The 21,224-nt window shown below is 35.9% G+C and overlaps 1 protein-coding gene across 1 annotated transcript in view; it reads left to right on the top strand.

Annotated features, from left to right (window-relative positions):
• Positions 1-20,310, top strand: part of ALA2 (aminophospholipid ATPase 2) — a 34,768-nt gene extending 14,458 nt beyond the window's left edge. The window contains exons 8-25 of the mRNA XM_086420800.1: positions 178-282; positions 1,751-1,848; positions 1,942-2,084; positions 3,595-3,691; positions 3,837-3,946; positions 4,052-4,216; positions 6,361-6,515; positions 6,615-6,695; positions 6,853-6,973; positions 13,675-13,781; positions 14,144-14,275; positions 15,197-15,350; positions 16,961-17,078; positions 17,220-17,393; positions 17,546-17,597; positions 18,786-18,913; positions 19,023-19,173; positions 19,635-20,310. Of these exons, the coding sequence (XP_086276926.1) occupies positions 178-282; positions 1,751-1,848; positions 1,942-2,084; positions 3,595-3,691; positions 3,837-3,946; positions 4,052-4,216; positions 6,361-6,515; positions 6,615-6,695; positions 6,853-6,973; positions 13,675-13,781; positions 14,144-14,275; positions 15,197-15,350; positions 16,961-17,078; positions 17,220-17,393; positions 17,546-17,597; positions 18,786-18,913; positions 19,023-19,173; positions 19,635-19,982 (2,439 nt within the window). The 3' untranslated portion in view covers positions 19,983-20,310. The remainder of the gene's footprint in view (positions 1-177; positions 283-1,750; positions 1,849-1,941; positions 2,085-3,594; positions 3,692-3,836; positions 3,947-4,051; positions 4,217-6,360; positions 6,516-6,614; positions 6,696-6,852; positions 6,974-13,674; positions 13,782-14,143; positions 14,276-15,196; positions 15,351-16,960; positions 17,079-17,219; positions 17,394-17,545; positions 17,598-18,785; positions 18,914-19,022; positions 19,174-19,634) is intronic.
• The last annotated feature ends 914 nt before the right edge of the window (positions 20,311-21,224 follow it).

Raw genomic sequence — 21,224 nt, 5'->3', positions numbered from 1 at the left:
CCCCAAATTCTGTTGCAGTTATTGTTTAATTCTGGAGAATGTTGTTGTAGAGGACTGCAATATTTTATTTCTTGTTTGTTGGACGTAATTTCTTTTAGCTATGATTAGGCCATATAACTATTTTACCTTTTTTATTCTGTGTATAGAAATTTATACCTATCTTTTTGCTCCTTGTAGCAATGGTATGTTCTATATCCGAATGAAGGTCCATGGTATGAACTTCTGGTCATCCCTCTGCGGTTTGAGCTTTTGTGTTCGATCATGATCCCTATATCCATAAAGGTGAGCAGCTGTATGTAATTGACTTTTTCTTTGCTGATCTTGTCTACTGTTACTGTGGTGAGACATGATTCCAAGCAGAAGTGGAAGGGGATTCAAACAGTTCTTGGCAATTAGTCATCTTTTCGTTCTCCCTAACACCTTTAAGTTGAGAAATGGAGGATTTACAAAGCTTCTCTTGCTAATATTTGATAAATTAAGAGGCTTAGAATGCTTTTTTTTTCCTGTTCTTTTTCTCCTTTTTTGCATGCATGCAAAAAGTTTACGCCTTTGTTATATTTATTTTATTTTATTTCATATATGTTATTGGTAATTATTATTTCTATGATTAGCAACTTACAGGTTGGGGGTTTAATGGTACAACAGAGAGTTTGAGGCTCTAATGGTAACCAAAGAGAAATTAGGATATTGCCAAGAGATTTGGGTGTTCATGTTACAATAAATGTGTAGAAATTATTGTGCACGGGGGTCGCAGAAATATGTTCCTAGCATTCCTAGCATTGTCCTTGATCATTGTTTTTCTTCACTTTAATACCAAATGGAGTCACCAAAATATAAGGTCTTAAATGATGATGTTGGTAAGGGTAGGGGTGATGTGGATCTGATACCCCGCCTAAACCAAGAAAACGATCATTCAGGGGTCATTGCACAACTCAAAGGGGATGAACATGATGGATTAGGAAGGCTTTCATGAGAGAGAGAGAAGGATGAGATGAGGTTGGGGTTCAATTGAGCCCTTGGCCCCAATAGTTTATTAATAGGCTAACGGGCTTGAAATTATTGTAATGCCCCCTCATCCAATGACCTGCGATGTGAGGTACTTCTTAGATAAAAGATGTCAAATGGGCAATTGCATGGGTTACGTTAATCTCTAAGCCTCCAAACCTACGTTTTTCCCCTCCACGTTGGCTCTGCATTTCCACCTCATTTATGGTTGGTCCATGTGGCACACACGCGGATTAAATCATTTTGCTTCATCTAAAGTAGGTCACTACCATCTCATAAAGTAAAGGCTAGGATGACCTCATTGATTATGATGGGGGTTTATCTGTTAACTGAATAGTTGAAAATTGAAATGGTTGTGAAGTATTTTTTTTAGGAGTTATACTTAATCCATAATGTTTTTCATATCATGTAAACAAATCTATAATGTGGTATCGAACTAATTAGGTGTCATATATGTTTTTGTTTTCATACTTGTGGTTTTACCGAAACCTAAATGCATATCTACTTACCACAACATTCTTAGCCAATCTTTTAAAGTCATACAACTGACGATTGCTTGTTGATTGCCAATTTTTCATTAAGGGACTTTAATGTTGTCTTGCCTGAAATCCAATTACTTTGCTTGAATGTATCTTCTTTCCTTTTCAGCAATTATGCTCATTTAAAGTATTTAGATTAACAGGACTAGCTTCATGTTTTCCTTTATTTTTGGTCTGTTTCAAATATTCCCATGAGTTGGTGACAGGTATCTCTAGATCTGGTGAAGAGTTTGTATGCGAAATTTATTGATTGGGATAAGGAGATGTACGATCAGGAAACCAACACTCCATCCCATGCAACAAAGTAAGAAAAATAAAGCCCATGATTTGTAGATGCAAAATCATTAAATTCTCTTGTGTGTTATAGTGGTCAAGACTTGTTAATTGTTCTTTGCAGCACAGCAATAAGTGAGGATTTGGGACAAGTTGAGTACATTTTGACTGACAAAACTGGAACTCTTACCGAGAATATAATGATCTTTAGAAGATGTTGTATTAATAGCATTTTCTATGGGAGCGAGTCTGGCGATGCCTTGAAAGGTTTGCTTAATTGTTGTATTAATTACATTTCTGGTATGGATTTATCAGTCCTGCCACATAAATTTACTTATTATACTTGAAAACCTTGTATGTATACTAGTATTACAATTTTCATGTTTTGCCTATTGGAAATTTTGCAATGGGATACAATAGCTGTAAAACTTTGGTTGTGGCATGAGTGTATTGATAGAACCCTTTCCTTATCACTAAAGACCTGCTTGTTTGTGTTGGTGAGGGCCTGTACTGTTGAGTTACTGTTCTTTCGGGCAAAACCTTTTTGAACCGTTGAATTGCTTATCTTGTTAAAAACAGGTTTATCCAGTGCAACCTAAACATTCTGCCTTCCTTAGGGAGAAAAAAAAGACCTACCTTGACTCTCTTGGAATGTTAGACATAAAAGAAACTGAAACATATATTTTCATCAAAAAAATAAAATAAAAAGAAACATAAAACTGTAAAAGAGAGGAGATGCAATCTTTTTAACTACGAACTTGTTCCTATTTATGAAAATGCCCATAGTTATGTAGAAATTCTTACATCACATTGAGTTGGAGAAGATAAACTGATTTAGTCCGGATCTCGGGCTCTTCTAATTCTTTTTGTTTGTGAAGAATCAAGCTTTTATCATCTTTCAGGTCCAAATTAGATACTAACATGAATTTTCAAGAGGAACTGGATGTATAGAGATATCACACACCTAACACTAGGCTTGGTTCGTGGAATTTGAAATTCATGGGAAAATGGTAGTGAAAAACGGGTAGGGTGGAAAAATGAAATTCCATTGTTTGATTTCATTTGGAAAATACAAGGGGAAAAAATCATATGAGGAGGAGGAGGAGGAGGAAGAAGAAGAAGGAGAAGGAGAAGGAGAAGGAGAGAGAAGGACAAAAGGTGGAGCAAGGGGTGGCGGAGAGAGAGAGATGGTGGCCAATGGTGTTGGCGGGATGGTGATGGTCAAAAGTGATGGTGGGGAAGAAGAAGAGATTTGGGTTTTGATTTGGTGGTGTATTTCATTTTCCCATTGGGATAGGTGGGAAAATGAAATCCAGCCTTTGTGGAATTTTTGATGCGGGTGGAAATCCATTTTCCATGGAAAAAACCAATCAAATACATGAACAATGTGATTTTCCATGAGCAATCAAACACACCCTGGGATTATGAAAATTGAACTTCAATTGCATTTGCAGGGTATCTAGAATTGCTCTAAAATACACGGTTTTGAGATTCTTTTAAATGGATATATACAAAGACCATGAGAGCATACTTTGTAATGTTTGTAGAATATGTTCCTTTATAATTTCTTGATTTTTTTCTTGAAAATTTGTTAGTTTCTGTTAATTGTTAACTTGACCTTCTTGTTCTATGAAGTTTTTCATTTTGTATCATATAGCCATATGATTTCTGTCTCAAGCCCTCATTTGGGTTAACTTCTTGCAATTCCCTGAGGAACTCAGGCTGTACAGAAAATATAACACCTATTGTGTTTGATAATATGTTTTTTAATCTGTAGATGTAGAGCTGCTGAACGCAGTTGGTAGTAACAACCCTGATGTTATTAGATTTCTTACGGTTATGGCAATATGCAATACTGTTATACCTTTGAAAAGGTAATTATTTTTTCTTCTTTATCATACCTTCCTTCACTTTTCCCCTTTTTGTTTGGTAAATGATGAGAATTAAATCTCAAGTTCAAAGTCATAGTACAAGTATCTTGTTCATTTTTTCCTATAATTTCATTTTTATCATTTGTAGCAAAAGTGGAGCGATCTTTTACAAGGCACAATCCCAGGATGAGGATGCTCTTGTTAATGCAGCTGCTCATTTGCATATGGTTCTTGTCAACAAAAATGCAAATACTCTCGGTATGAACCATCCCTTTAAGCACTGTTGTGGTATTTCTCTTATAATGAAACAAAATGTTATTTTGGAGGTAGCGAGTTAGCTCATTCTGATTTGATATTTTGCAGAAGTCAATTTCAATACCTCTATCCTAAAATTTGAAGTATTGGATACTCTAGAGTTCACTTCGGACAGAAAAAGGATGTCAGTGGTGGTAAAAGATTGCCAGAATGGAAAGATTTTTCTTTTGTCAAAAGGAGCCGATGAAGCAATTTTTCCTTATGCATGTGCTGGTAACATCATTCTTTGATACATATAAAATACTTGATAACTAGGGTTGCTAATCTTATTTGTAGAAACAGTTTCTTCCAACTTCAAGGTCCAAAATTCATGCTCACATACATCATGACGTGCCTTATTCCAAATTTTCATACGTACATGTATACACCAATTTATGCTAGATTTTGTTTCTGTTTCTAGCTGAAACTTAAAAATAAAATAAAAATAAATGAAACTTATTCTTTTCTTACATGAATCATGGTGCTTGTAATATATATGCAAATGTCATTCCTTTATATTTTTCGTGCTGTCGAGAGTGGTGGTTGAAGCATGGATATGTTACATCAAGACTTCGACACCTAAAAAATGAAGCTTCATCTTTTCTGCATGAATCTTGAGAGGAATGGTTGAGATAAATTTCTCTCTCTGTAAGGCCAGTGGGGAAGATGCTTATCACATTCACTGCATGCTTTGCGTAAAAATCCTGGTCCCATTTTTTTTTCTTTATTCAAAATTGCTTGCGTATTTCCGAACTCAATTTCGTATTTTTTTCTCTCTCTTGGAAGTCCGTAGCGTTCTCTTCAAAGGAAAAGATCTTATGGAGTATGACTCCTTTTGCAGTCTTTGAAGGGTCTGTTCTCTCATATTTTGTGTTTTCTGTATAATTTTGTTTTCTTCTCTTTCTTCAATTTTACCTTGTATTGTAGGTTGGTCAATTGATCACCTTGTCTTTTCTTTTCAGTAAATTGTCTACTTATAAAAAAAAACAGTAAGGGCGGGTTTGATTGCATGGAAACGGAAAAATTTTATTTTCCGTTATTTGACAACAAAATAAGCTAAAAAGGGCAGGGAAAATGATTTGCCTCCTGCTTGAGATTTGCCACTTCAAGTGAAATTTTTTTTCTCACCCCTCCCCACTAAGAAAACTATTTGCCATGGAAAATTAAAAAAAATACCAGAAAAAAAGAAGAGAGAAACCTATTCGACCTAAATCACTGTCTCACGGTAACTAAGGTTTTTTCTTTTTTCTGTTTTGATTGGTAACTAAGGTCGAACTCAACTTGTGGCATCCAACACCATAGTCCTCTAGGTTTACACGTTGTTGTAGGTTGATTGAAAAACACCTTCCTTACTAACTTACTAAGATATTAAGTCTTACTAAGGATCATTTAGCTCAAATGGATTTCCACATTGGCAATCCAACACCACAGTCCTCTAGATTTCATGGACGTTTATTTTTCTTCTTCAAAAAATCAGTTTATTTTGGGCTTGATCCAAGGTGTTGAAAATGGATGGTTACCGAATTCACAAATTTAAAATTAAAATTCAACAACGAAAATTAACTTGTTTTTTTTTTTTTTTTTTTTTTTAAAGTTCATAGAATTTTGTCCTCTACAACCATGTAGCCTCGGATCATGTATTTGGATGCCACATGGTGAGCTCAATTACCCTTGGTTAGATTTGAAATCTCACTAAGTTAGTAAGGTTAGTCTTACTTTTGTTGATCTTCTTGGTGACCATCTTCAGCCATGTGTTAGGTTTTTTTTTTTTTTGCTTTCTTTATTACTTTTTTTTTTATAATATCAGCCATGTGTTAGGACTTCAAATTTTCTGCGAAATTTACATGATGTGCTCAAACAGTGGAAATGGATTTGTTTGTGCAAATCATTTGCCAAGAAATATTTTCTCTGCAATCAAACACGCCCTAAGTATCTGCAAATGTCTTTCTGTTTTATTTTTCATGCTGTCGAGAGTGATGGAAGCGTACATATGCATCAAGACTTTGACCCTTAAAAAAAGATATTCTGTCCTTCACTTTCTTTGGGGCATCTGAGACTTCCTATACTCTTATTAGCTAGGCATGGTGAACACTAATGGACCAGTTTGACGTGGATTAATGAAGAATTATATAATTTCATAGGTACATGTTGCTTAAAATTGTTTGATTTCTCTTAACAGAAAATTTTGACAGACTTAAAATTTAATATGTTCTGGATTGTGGTCCCTTGCAAAAATTAAATCTTTATCTTTTGGTTGTTTAGTTTCGAAAGTACTATATGGATCTTGTGGACAATTAACCTGTTTATTATTGTGCTTAAATAATCAACCCTTACATTTTGAATGTTCAAAAGTTAGCTAATGCTCAAACTTACTTTAGGACAACAAATAAGGACCTTTATTGAAGCCGTGGAACAATATGCTCAACTGGGACTACGTACATTATGTTTGGCTTGGCGTGAGTTAAAGGAAGATGAATATCGTGAATGGTCATTGAGGTTTAAAGAGGCAAATAGTACCTTGGTTGACAGGGAGGTAAAGGGTTCACCTTTTTGCAAGTATATATTTTTTCTCTCTGTAATAATTAACAAACTTTAGTAATTGAATTTTTCTCTTTTTCATTTTATTTTTCAGTGGAGATTAGCTGAGGTCTGTCAAAGGTTGGAGCATGACCTTGAAATCCTAGGGGTTACGGCAATAGAGGACCGCCTACAGGTGAACATTTTTTTGTGGGGCATTGTATATAATAATGATTTTGGTGTAGATGTAACAGAATTTTTATGGAAGGTCTGTTTCTATTAGATATCCTCGTGAAGAAACTGATTGCTTTTTGTATGTTGAAACTTTATCCTCTTTGCTTTTGATATTTCAGGATGGTGTTCCAGAGACAATTGAGACACTTAGAAAGGCAGGAATCAACTTTTGGATGCTGACTGGTGATAAGCAGAATACCGCCATACAGATCGCACTTTTGTGCAATTTCATATCCCCAGGTAGATTCAGAATATATATATGGAGGGAGGGAGGGACAACCAAGGTTGGCCAAACCATGATTTTTGGGGCCAAAACTTATCTTGTGTGATTCACTCTCTCTCTCTATTATGTGTGTTTTGTTGGATCTCGCACAACTTTCTCTCTCTTTCCACATATCAAGATCCAATCCCCAGACCCCAATTCCCCATATGAATTTTACATAAAAATACAAAATTAAACCAACAATTCATTTCCATCTAAAATTCTAGCATTTCAACGTTAGACAAAAAAACAAAAAAATCTTTGAAATAGAAGATCTGCTCAACAAAACTAAATTTTTTATTTTTCACACAACCCTTGGCTTCTTCCTCTGAATCTCTTCGTTCCTCTTCCACAACCCATCCACATAGCTACAGTTCGGTTCAATTCTTCTAAGACACAGTAACTTATCTGTGCTTTAGCAAATAAAACACCAATTACATATCAATATAAACCCCCTAAAATTAATCTCTGAAGAGGAGAAAAGGGGAGGAGGAATAGATAGGGGGAGAGACGGCTCTCTTTTTGGTGTGCAACAACCATTATTCCAATGTGTTAAGAAAAAAAAAAAGAACAAAAATCGTTGAAAACCCTAAAACACTAAATTCAGATCAATGGTTTCTCTCTTCGGTGGTCAAATGAGAAAGCCCCCACTATAAAATCAGAGATCTCAAGAGACGGGGAGAGATAGAGAGAGAGAGAGAGGCAGACAACTGTTTGCTTGTCCGAGATTCACTCTCTTAACTCTGGATCACTTCTAGCTAAGTGAGGTCACATGTCCACAACACTCTCAGTCCAGCCTCAGCCTGGACCTTTGGTCCGTGCAACCTTTTCCCATATATGTACATATTCTCATTTTTGGTTTGTTTAGAGAGAATTTTTTTTTACATAAATATAATTTATTAAAAAAGAGAAAGAGGAAACAGTACATACACCTGAAATGCTTCTCCTCAATTTAGAATGTTTCAACCCGAAACGCCACAACCACTTGCCAAGCAACGCTTTATTCATGATGCCCAATCTTCAAACACCTAACCCCTCTTTAGCCTTGGGTGTACAAACATGCGTTCAGTGAATAAAGTGGAATTTTTTCTTATCCTTATCATGCCACAATAAATCTCTAAACAATTTTTCCAGCTTGATTTCCATGTAACGAGGCAACTTGAAAAAAGGATAAAATGATAGAAAGAGTGCTCTTCAATAAGGTCCACTTGCCCCCATTAGACAAGAACTTTGCTTGCCAACAACTCAACCTTTTCTCTACTTTCTCCACTACTGGATCCCACACGCTCCTACTATTGAAAGAAGCACCTAAAGGCAAGCCCAAATAAGTCGTAGGCAAGCTACCTCCTTGGAAACCGATAGTAGCCCAAACTGATGGTATTAATTCAATAGGAGAAGATCAGTGTGTCGAATTATCACTATACTTATGTTTGCTATTTGATTAAAAAAATAAAATATCAGGCTTCATATTTTCTTTTTTTGGAAATTTGACTTGAATGGTTACAACGGTAAATGTTTAAGATGATTTTATTTTGGAAGGTACGAAGTCATTCCGTCCTTTTTGCAAATGTAACAAAAGAAATTGTGTCACTTGGAAGCCAGATGTTGGTCTATGCTAGAGTTATGTTAGAATAGTGTGTGTTTAATAATAATTGTGGTGTGTAAGTAGGAGGGCATTGTTGTCTTTTCACATTCTTTTACGTTATTATGAATAGAATAGAGAAGGCTGAACCCTATTTGGTTCGTCTCCTCCTTTCCCAGCCCTTCTCTCTTCTTCTTCTTTATTTTAACATGGTATCAGAGCACCTCTGAATCTGATCCATTTTTCTGCACTTTCCTTCATCAATCTTCCTTCTTTCTTCTCCCTTTTCGTTCTTTTTCTTCTAGAGATTGATCTAGGGTTTTAGAGAAACCCTAAAAAAGGGTTTAAAGGCTGCCTCTGCCCCCTTTATTGTGTTCTTGGAGAGCTTCTATCTTCTACTTCTCTACAGGCTGTCTATTGAATATAGAAGGTACAACAGGCTGTCTATGTGCTGTTTTTATTGATGAAGTGTACCTGGGTTCGATTAGTGAGTTATTCAGATGTGATCTGAATCTACTGCTAGGTGTGAGTTTGGACGTGATCTGAATTCGTTTTTGGAAGTGTTTTTCTCTTACTTTTGTGGTCGATAGAATTGCTGTTGCTGTTCATACAGTGTGAAAGGTCGAATTGTGTCATCATCTAAAAGACGAAGTTCAGTGGATAGACTCCAATGGAACCTTCAAGTGAGTCAAAGACGTTTGTTCAAGCTTTTCATGATGGTCCAGGCATACAAGGTACATCTATTAAGTTACATGGTCAGAATCAATCCTTTAGAGTTTTTGTTGGTGCTCAAGGAAAATTGCAATTTTTAATAGATGATGTCTCAGAAAAAAATTCAGCAGGGTATAAGGAGTGGTGGAAAGATAATTATTGTGTGATGTCATGGCTACTAAACAGTATGGAGCCTCATATTAGTGCTAATGTAATGTTCCAACAAACTGCAAAAGGTCTTTGGCATGCAATTCATGAGATGTACTCTCACGAGAAGAATATCTCACGTTTTTATGAATTGTATGAGAAGATTTTCAATTTTTAACAAGGTGATAAGTGTCTCAGTGAATACTATAGCACTCTTAAAGGTATGTGGGAAGAGTTAAATATGCATCAGCCCCTTACATCCGATTTAGAGGTCCGACAAAAGCAACGTGAAGAGTTCCAGGTTGCCAAGTTTCTATCTGGACTTCATTCAGACTATCTATCTATTAGAGGGCAAATGTTGACTAGCGATAGTATCCCATCACTACATAATGTTTTCTCACATCAACAACGTGTTACTGTACCTTCTCAATCTGCCACCCATATGACCTTATCTACGGATGCTTCTACTATGATTTCCTTTCAATCTAGTAATTTATCTCATACTCCAATGGAGGTTGTAATCGTGGTAGTTATTCTCGTGGACGTGGTCGAGACTCGGGGGAGCTCGTGGTTGAGGTCGCAATAACTGTTCATGCACGAATTGTGGTTGTTGCAACCACACACGTCTGACAAATGTTGGGATAAGTTTGGAAGGCCGGCATGGGCCAATCAGGCTTCTCATGGGACTGATTCTTGTGATACTCAATAGAGTAGTATGACTGAACAACATTCTAGTGTTGTCTCTACAAATGGTCGTCTCTTGTGAGGAATACAACAAATTAATGAAGCAAATGCAATTACTTTCTCTTCTGCAGACTTCGACCTCTTCTAATGTTGCTGCCACTTTGGCACACTCATCAGGTACCACTGCATTTATTGCTTCCCGGCCATCTTCGTCTTGGGTAATAGATTTTGGTGCTTCCATTCACATGACAAATAACTTAAACCTGTACATCACTCATCTGTTGTTCTTGCTGATGGTTCATTTTCTAGTGTTCTAGGAGAAGGTGATGTGTATGCATCTTCTTCGATGTCTCTTTCATCCGTGCTATATGTTCCTAAGTTTCCTGTGAGCCTTCTATCTGTTAGTCAGTTGATTAAATCATTAAATTGTTCCATAACCTTTTATCCACATTCATGTGTCTTTCAAGATCTCCAAACGAAGAGGACAATTGGTGGAGGGCTTTAATCGAATGGATTGTATTATCTTAAAGAACACCTGATGATTACTGGTGTTGCACTTCATTCTAGTGTATCTCCACTTCAATGGCATTTTCAGCTTAGTCATCCTTCACCACAGAAGTTCAAGCAAATGGTTCCCTCAATTAAGTCAGTGTCTTCCTTCGAATGTGTGGCCTGTGAGTTTGGTAAACATCATAGGTCAGTGTTAGGTCTCATCTTAATAAAACAAGTCCAACTCCTTTTTCATTAGTCCATTCAGATGTTTGGGGTCCGTGTCGTGTTCCTAGTCTTTTTGGTTTTAAGTATTTCCTTACATTTGTGGATGATTACTCGAGAATGACATGGTTGTACTTGTTGAAAGAAAGGTCTGAAGTTCTTGCTGTATTCAAATCATTTCATAAAGAAATAAAAATTTAGTTTGGTTTCGATATTCACATTTTTCATTCTGATAATCCCTTGGAATATATGAAAAATGAACTTGCTGTTTTTTGTGTTTCTAATGGTATGCTTCATCAAACTTCATGTGTACACACCTCAACAAAATGGGGTGGCAGAACGGAAAAATAGGTACTTGTTAGAGGTGGCTCGAACAATGATGTTTCATATGGGTGTTCCAAAGGGTTTTTGGGCTGATGTAGTTCTTGCTTCATGCTATCTCATTAATAGCATACCCTCATCTGCGTTGGATGGTCAGATTCCTCTTCAATGCCTTTGTTCAAGTTTACCTTTGTTTCACGTCCCTCCACGTATTTTTGGATGTGTCTGTTTTGTTCATTTTATGGATCCAACACTTGAAAAATTGTCTCCCCATGCTGTTAAATGTGTATTTCTTTGTTACTCTTGTGCTCAAAAGTTTCTCGAAAGTTATTTGTCAGTGCAGATGTTACTTTCTTTGAAAATACTCCATATTTTTCACGTGAAGGAAACATTGCTTCTATTGATGTTCTTTCTTCTCTAGTACCTCTTCCAGTACCCCTTTCGGTTTATGTTCCTCCTGATATTGGCAAGCCATTGCAAGTGTAAACATGCAGAAGTACGACATGTGCACTACAAAATCCAACAATTCAGCCCTCTACTCAGTTACCATCTTCTGAAGGAGATTCGTCCATCCGGATTGCTTCCTCTAACTTGGATTTACCTATTGCTGCTCGGATTCGTGTACTAAACATCTAATCACTCAATTTGTTTCCTTTGACCATTTAAGTTCTTCATATCGCCAGTTTGCCTTGTCCCTTTCTGTAGTTTCTATTCTCAAGACATATCAGGAAGCTCTTTACCATCCTGCATGGAAGAGGAAATGTCTGCCTTGTGTTCTAGAGATACTTGGGAGTTAGTCACAACTTCAATTACTATAGATATTGTTGGTTGTCGATGGGTTTTTGCTATAAAGTATCAACCTGATGGTACTATTGATAAACTGAAGGACGACTAATAGCCAAAGGATATATGTAGACGTACGGTGTGGACTATTTTGAGACTTATTCTCTAGTGGCTAGATTAAATTTAGTTTGTGTTCTAATATTAGTTGCGGTGACTAAACAATGGCAATTATATCAACTTGATATCAAGAATGATTTTTTGTATGGTGATTTGAATGGGCTAAGTGTATATGGAGCAACGACTCGGGTTTGTTGCTCAGAGGGGGGGGGGGGGGGGGATGGAAAAGTGTGTAGACTGAAGAAAGCTATTTATGGTCTTAAATAGAGTCCATGTGCCTGGTTTGAAAATTTTAGCCAAGTGGTGATGGGTTCTGAATATCGCAGAAGTCATGCGGATCACTCAGTTTTTATTCTTCAACGAACAACAAGTGTGGTACTGCTAATTGTATATGTACATGATATTATCATCTATGATAGTGATGTGAATGGAATTGAAGCAACAAAGAAATATTTGAAAAATCACTTTCATACCAAGGATTTGGGACAACTAAGGTATTTTTTGGGCATAAAAGTGGCTCGTGGTAAGCAAGGTATAGTTCTTTCTCAGAGAAAATACATTACTGACCTTCTTCATGAGCTTGAAGCCAACCCTCCTGACACACCCATGGAATCTAATCTTCATTTTGATGCTGAAGATAGTAAGGAATTTGAAGATAAAAAACAATATCAGCAGCTAGTTGGAAAACTTATATACCTAACTGTTACTAGACCTCACATCTCCTTTGTTGTTTTAGTTGTTAGTCAATTCATGTAAAATACCAAACAATGTCATTGGGATGTAGTATGCAGAATTTTGAGATATTTAAAAAGTTCCCCTGGGAAAGGTCTAGTGTATAGTCCATGGGGTATCCTTGACATTATTGCCTACTCGGATGCAGATTGGGCTGGTTCAAAATATGATAGACGTTCTACTACCATGTTTTGCTCATTCATTGGTGGTAATCTATTTACATGGAAGAGTAAAAAACAAAGTGTGGTAGCGAGGTCAAGTGTCGAAGCAGAGTATAGAGCTATGGCTCATACTGCATGTGAGTTCATGTGGTTGAAGACTCTTATGTGTGAATTTGACTTTGTTAATCGAAATCCTATGACCATGTTCTGTGACAATCAAGCAGCTATATTCATAGTCAATAATCCAGTGTTCCATGAGAGAATCAAACACATAGAGGTGGATCGTCACTTCATTAGAGACGCAGTTATGAGCAAGAAAATATATACTCCATATGTCAAGTCTGAAGATCAAATAGGTGATATCTTTACCAAGGCCCTTGCTCGTAGTCCGTTTTCAATGACGTGTTCCAAGCTGGGTATAGGTGATATGTATACTCCAGCTTGAGGGGGAGTGTTAGAATAGTGTGTGTTTAATAATAATTGTCGTGTGTAAGTAGGAGGGCATTAGTGTCTTTTCACATTCTGTTATGTTATTATAAATAGAATAGAGAAGGCTGAACCTTATTTGGTACGTCTCTTCTTTTCCCAGCTCTTCTCTCTTCTTTTCCTCTTCTTCTTCTTTATTTCAAGAAGTTAGAAACTACTTTTATGTTGATATTTTTCATGTATTCTAATATTATTTTGCTTCAGTAGTTTTTACAAAATTTGTTACTCTGCTTGTTGATAGAACCTAGAGGCCAACTTCTGTTGATTAATGGGAAAACTGAAGATGAAGTTTCGACAAGCTTAGAGAGAGTCTTACTTACAATGAGGATAACTACATCGGAACCTAAGGTACAACTTTAACATTGCAAATTCTATTTTGTATAAATTTGATGTCCTTTTCTTATCTCCATTTCTCAACTTGGTTCACACATAGTCAACAATATCTTTTAAAGTTTGAATTGATTCATGAATCAATGTGTATCACATAATGTAGCAGAGACAATGTTTTACATTTGTCTACACATTTTTTGGCTTTTATAGAGAAATGGAAAACCTATTGTTGTTCCAGGTGGTATTTCTTGTTCCTTTTCATTTGGTATTATTTATTTCTGTATTTTGAACTGAAGGAGCACAAGGCTTCTGGTACATCTGCAGTTGTTGTTGTTTTTTTTCGTGGTCACTAACACCTTCTCACTATTCTTTGAAAACAGGATGTGGCATTTGTTGTTGATGGCTGGGCACTTGAAATTGCCCTTAAGCATTATCGGAATAAATTTACTGAATTAGCAACATTGTCCAGGACAGCTATCTGTTGCCGTGTGACGCCATCACAAAAAGCTCAGGTGCTCTTTTTCATTCCTTTAGTTTATGTTATCCTTGAGAGTGTCCTTAACTTGTACAACTTCAATTTTACCTCTATTAACTTGGTCCCCTGTTGTTTACGTAATTAATGTTTTCAGTTCGTGCTGACATTTTTTGCTTGCTTATATCAAATCATAATACTTGATGTGTATGTTGTTATGGAGTAGTTGTGTGAGTGTGGATTAAATAGGTTTTAATATTCTCCACCCTCAAATCTCAAAGTAAGGGAGACAACTATATTTTGACATCTCCCAATTTATAGAATGCTTTATAACTTTAATTTACATTCTATTCATAAAAAATATTCTGCTAGGGTAAAACATTATTGACATTGATCCCATACCTATTCTTGTGTCATTGAGTTAAATATTATGCAGGATGTTGAGGATAACACTAAAATGATGCAGTTCAATCTTTTCACTTTATATAAGTCTGTATTTTATTGGGTCAAAATTTTATGCACACCATAATTTTGGATTTTTATAGTGAGCTTATATGACCAGATTTTGAATGAAACTAAGATTGTGCAATTTGGACATGATTGAAACAAGTTTTAACCGAACTTTGAACTAAGTGTTGATCTATGTAAGTTAAATGCATTGAAATCCTGGGTTGGGCGGGCATATGTTTCTTCCAGAAACCTTTGCTGAAATTTTTCTTCACCAATTATTCAGTAGGTTAAATGACCGGAGGCTTGATTTTCCTCTTACGGGATTATGATCCATGTTTTCTTCCGAAGAAGAGACAATTTCTAGAGTTAGGTCTTTAATCGGTTACCCCAATATCAGTTCAATACAACGCAATATGCAATTTTCATGGTTATGTTTGTTACATCTTTTTTTTACTGGTAATATGAAATTAAAATAACGAGTGACAATTGCATTTTATATTTTAATGTGTAGCTTGTAGCACTCTTGAAGTCATGTGACTACAGAACATTAGCTATTGGAGATGGTGGAAATGATGTGAGGATGATACAACAGGCTGACATAGGAGTGGGTATTAGTGGGAGAGAAGGGATGCAGGCAGCGAGGGCAGCTGACTATAGCATTGGGAGTAAGTTTTTCCTCCAATTGTGTTAATTAGCATAAAGTTTTTTTCTATGGATGTCCTTGTTGATGTTTTCTTTTAATGCGCATTTTTTTAAATATGTCATGCAAAATATTTCCTTGTTTTATCGTAACAGCCCAGGTTTAAAATGTCATCTTGAGGCATTATCTTGGTTAGGAGAAACATTGGAATTATCTTGACCAAGAAATCTGAGACAAATCTAGGTTTTGTGCCGATCTCAGCTGTGAAACCAGGATGTTCCGAGATGATAGGATCTTTAAACCATGTTTACATATTTATCTTCATGAGTGCTAGAGGATCTCTTTATGTGACTTTTAGACATACCTCTAGCTGCTCTTATGTTCCCTTAACTCTCATTGCCAATGTCTTCCAAAAAATTAAAAGTGGTGTCGAACCTTTCTATGGATATCAAGTTATGATTTTGTCACAAGAAGTTTTGTGGTGGAGTTGGATAAGGTTCTGATATAGGATCACTTGGATCATCGGAAGTGTTAATAGATGTATCGTGTGCAAGGAGAATATGGAGAGAATTTGTAATGTGATTTCTTCTTTTTAGCAATTTTAACAACACAAGGTTACTTTGCCTAAGATAAGACTCTTTTTGATTTAAGGAAAATGCAGCCTACGTTTTCCATTATCCAAAGAAATTAAATACGACACCACTCTTCTCCTAAAAATTAGTAACCACCCTACACACTCCAACATATAGAAGAAAATAACTCCTTAACCACAACTACATACAGCCGATTGGATAACTTCCTTACTAGATGAAACAAACATAATTAAAATAAAATACAATATAAAACATCAAATCTTGATGTATGCTCAAAATAAATTTGTCATGTAACAGCGTTGATCTCCCATTCCTCCATTGTCTGGTTGTTTGGGTGATATGGAATTCTTCCTTCTCCCTCTTCAGATTCTCATAGGTTGCTCTTAGAGGTGGGGGGACGTACTTTACTTTTTCTCAAGGAACTCTTTGGAACCAGGGGAAATTTTGTGGTATTTGGTTTTCCATGCTATTTATTAGGGCATTTGCAAGGAGCGCAACAATCAGATTTTTGAAGATTGAAGCTGTGAAGTTCTAAATGTTTGTAAGCAATTGAGCTTGCCCTTCCAGATTGGTTGATTGGTAAAGGGTGCTCTTGGGTAGAAGGGCGAATGACCATGCTGTCTTTGAGTAGCGTTGGCTCAGGCACGCTTTTATGCCTTCTTTGTTGTCCCAAGGAAATCTCTTTCCTCTTCTCTATTTCTCTCTTAATTAAATTTGTTCTTGATTGTTTATGAAAAACTAATAATAAACCTGATACAAATCAACTAATGAGATGCCATGATATTGAACTTTGTATTCGCATTTGTAGTCCATTGCTCACAGATATGCCAGTTTAATACAGTTGTATTTTCTCCTATTTTTCATGAGCATGCCAAATATATCAAGGTGTATCATTATTTCCTTACTAAAATTGTTTGTTTCTTTAGGATATTTTATGTTGTGCAGGATGCTCCAGGTTCTCTTTTTACCATGGATGGGTGTAACTTAAGTTGCATTCTAACAGTTAAATGTTTCTTAATTAATATTTTAAGCTGTTTTGCAGAGTTTAGGTTTCTTAAAAGATTGATTCTTGTCCATGGGCGGTATTCATACAACCGTACAGCGTTTCTGTCCCAATATTCCTTCTACAAATCTCTGTTGATATGCTTTATCCAGATCTTGTGAGTTTCCATGGCGTGTATTACTCATTTTTCTACTGTTGATTCTGTTTGTGTTTCTTTTATTATAATTCCGTAGAAAAAGTTTCACTACGGACTTTGTGCACTTACTCGGTTCAATTGCTTACACTAGAACATTTTCAGTTTCTCTTTTATTTCAGGTATCTCTGGATCCAGCTTATTCAACTCCGTCAGTCTGATGGCTTATAATGTTTTCTACACCAGTATTCCAGTTCTAGTTAGTGTCCTGGATAAAGATCTCAGTGAAAAAACTGTGATTCAAAACCCTCAAATTCTATATTATTGCCAAGCAGGAAGGTTGGGAGTTTTTTTTTTCTCTGTTTGTTTGTTCTCTTCCTTTAATTGCGGCATTTAGATTTTAATTATACATATAGTGTTATTCTGTTTCATGAATCATGAGGACTGGTGCATTTGTTGGACATTGAACTAAGTACCATTCTTGAAACCAGGCTTTTGAATCCGAGCACATTTGCTGGTTGGTTTGGGCGGTCTTTATTTCATGTGAGTGAAATATTTTCCGTTTGTCTTGTACTTCAAATTATAATTGTTATCACCATAGAATTCTCTTCGGGGTGAGAAATGTTAAACATGATCTCTTGAGGATTTAGAATCCTTAAGATTACTGATTGTGGCCACAAGTGGATTAAATAAGGTTTCATCTTCAAAATCCACATGCCATCTAAGCGTGATGTTGGATTGTGGCATGAGAGGACTGACCCTTTTTTTCCTTTCCTCCTTTGATATATCATCTATTCAGTGATTTCCTTATGCAGTTATGCTTTGACCTTTCAAGTGAGATTGTATTTTATGTTCTTGTGTACGTCATCGTCATCTCCCACTTGGGTGCAACAAATTTGGGTGTGGTTGCCCTTCGTGTAAGAGTTGGCTTCAGTTTAACTACATTAGGTCCTTTAGTCTACCTAACTGAACTAAATTATTTAAAAAAAACCCTCAACATATGGAATAAATCAGAGGAATGTTTAGACGTATTGGGTTTGTGGGTCAGTGCGTCTGACACATCAGATCAATCTTGGACAATGGCAAAGTGTTTTTGTCAGAGAGTACATGAGATCATATGGTTATGATTACCTAGTCATGTTTCAACTGTTATCTAGGTGGGCCTTCTGGTTAACTTGAGAGAGAGAGAGAGAGAGAGAGAGAGAGAGAGAGAGAGGGGGGGGTGTAAGGTAATAGGATCTAATAGTGTGGGATTCAACTATGTGTGTTAATTCTTTGGGGATTTACATATGAATTGGGGTGGTGTTAGCAAAAGTTGGTGTGGCAATAGAATCTCTCTTTTTTAAATCATAAGAAGATAAATTGTGGCATTGTAGGTGAAGCTGTTGTCCTGTGTAAAGTGGAAGCTGTTTTAGTTTAAATGAACTAGCCCGACATTTCAACTTCAAGTTAACTTTTCATGAGATTAGGAATGTCAAAATGGATTAAATTATTGTGAGAATGCTCTCCAAGGTTGGAATAATTTATTGAACCATTAGATCATCTAACATGATACCCATATGTGCCCTGAAAGCGGGATTACAATTTACCAATAAGAATTATAGACAAACTAATTAAATAATCCCTAGAAAGTTTAGTTTCACTTAGACAAAGTCAATAAACCCTAAGACATGTTGTAGAAGCTTTCCCTGTTACATCATTTGTTCCATCAATAATGGTATAGTTTTGCAGGCTCTCGTCGTCTTCTTAATCACTATTAACATCTATGCATACGAGAAAAGTGAGCTGGAAGAGCTAGCATTGGTTGCACTCTCTGGATGTGTTTGGTTGCAAGCTTTTGTTGTAACAATGGAGACCAAGTAAGCTTCCATCCTTTTCTAATATGTATCATTTGATCCTTTCGCAAGAAAAGTGAAATTGTTCAGCTTCACCAAGTACACCGACTGAATGTGTCTTGAATGTGTGCAGTTCCTTCACCCTGTTGCAGCATCTCGCAATATGGGGAAATTTAGTTGCATTTTATATCATTAACTGGCTTGTGAGCACTCTACCATCAGCCGGGATGTACACAATAATGTTTCGTCTCTGTAGACAACCCTCTTATTGGATAACTGTTTTTGTGAGTAACTCTGCACGCAAACCTTCTTCCCTTTCACCAATCTTTTGTTTTTGTAACATGGTTTTAAATCTCGTCCGAGACGGAGAGACATGGCATCTCACATGTGAAAAATCTCGCAAGACAAATGAAAGTCCCTGTAGAGTCAGTAAAATTTGTTCGACTCAACTGGGATTTAGTATATTTTAATTAAAATAATTATTTTTTATTTAAATGTTTATCATCTAAATAAAATATAATTTTATCACTACACATCTTCTAAAAAAATTATAATTATATTCATAGAAATATTTATGGATAAATAGTTGTCAACTGAATTAAATGGTTTATCTCATCCAAGACAACTCGGTCTCGTCCATGAACGAGACGAGATGTCAAACCGAGTTTTGAAACCATATTTTGTAGTTAAAATTCAGTTACTTCAAGCCAAAATATGCTGATTAGAACTTTTAATCCTGTTTCAGCTCATAGTGGTGGCAGGAATGGGTCCAGTTTTAGCACTGAAGTACTTCCGATATACATACAGATCAAGTGCGATCAATAAACTTCAGCAGGCCGAGCGTTTGGGTGGACCCATCTTGTCTATAGGAAATGTGGAGCCTCAATTGTCCTCGAGGACAACAGATAAGGATGTTCTGCCATTGTCTATAACTCAACCAAGAAATAGAAATTCTGTATATGAGCCTTTACTATCTGATTCGCCGACTGCTATAAGAAGATCTCTAGGACCAGCCACAGCACCATTGGATTTCTTCCATTCCACCCAGCACAGATTGTCGTCAAACTATTCGAGAAATCTTAAAGACAATTGAGTTCTCTACGAGCCATGTATACTTGACAGAGTTTAACGTATCTGTGTCATATTCAATGGGTTATAGAGCAATTTTTTTTTTCGCGCTAGACATTTGTAATTAAATTGATTATATATTTAATAGTTAGAAGTGGTTAATAATAGATATTATGTAAAGGATCTGTGTTATGGTCAGATCCATTCTTTGTTACTTCATAGGAGAAGTTGGGCAAACACCCCTCCTTAAAGAGGAAGATATTATTTTTTAGGGATTTTCGGAACGCAATATCAAAAGTCGAGATCAATTGTATTAGGTGTTCTATTTCTTTTATTGAATTTTAATTGATAAACTGTCTGTTGTGTTGGATCTAATGTGATATAAATTTAGTAGAAACGCTTTGTTAATAGTGATATTGTATCTCACTAATACTTCACGTAGTCAAATAGTAATTAATGTTTATTAAAAAAACACAAAGTTGCCATATTCTGACTCAAAAATTTTCACTCAGTCTACGTGGCGAGTGTATAGAATCATAGATCTTTTTCTTTGGGATACGCAAGGAAAAAGATCTATGGTTTTGTGAACTTGTCACGTCGACCTATAGCTCAGTTGGTTTGACACATTGCAAAGCAATTTTGAGGTCGTGAGTTCAAGCCATCAAGCAAATTTATTTATGGGTTATGAACGCTAACAATATTAGGATGATAATGGTTTATTCCAAAGATATTCTATCTGTCATAGATGTAGAGAGCTGTTGTTGGCACCTTTGACTTTTACTTATTACATCCCAATTACAGATAAAAAACATCGAACCCTCGTAGTTGTTTACAATAATGATTAGGCTCATATAAAATTTTAAGAAATTTACAGGGCAACCTATCTGTTGCAGTTTTATTACAAAAACCTCTATTACCTTATCAATTTTAGTATTGAACAAACCTTACTTTATAAATCAGACTAACATGAGTAATAGAGTCAGATTTCAAATCTTTATAAAATTGGCAATCCAACACTACACAGCCTTCTAGATTTCATGAAAAAAACACAGATTCAAAAGAAGAATATTAAAAAGAAAAAAAGAGGAAAAAGTCTTATGAGCTCGATTGAATTGAAGGTGTTGAAAATGGATGGTTACCGAACTTCCAAATTTAAAATTAAAATTCAATGGTGAAAATTAAATTTTTTTGAATTTTTTTTGTTCAAAATTCTTAGCTTTTTTTCCTTTATAGCCCTGTGGTATCAGATTGTGTTTTTGGATGCCAA

This window comes from Akebia trifoliata, chromosome 13 (assembly GCF_017979445.1).
Source record: "Akebia trifoliata isolate Shusen 1 chromosome 13, ASM1797944v1, whole genome shotgun sequence".
Classification (NCBI taxonomy): Eukaryota; Viridiplantae; Streptophyta; class Magnoliopsida; order Ranunculales; family Lardizabalaceae; genus Akebia; species Akebia trifoliata.
The sequence above is the reverse complement of the archived record's forward strand: the minus strand, read 5'-3'. Positions and strand labels throughout refer to the sequence as shown.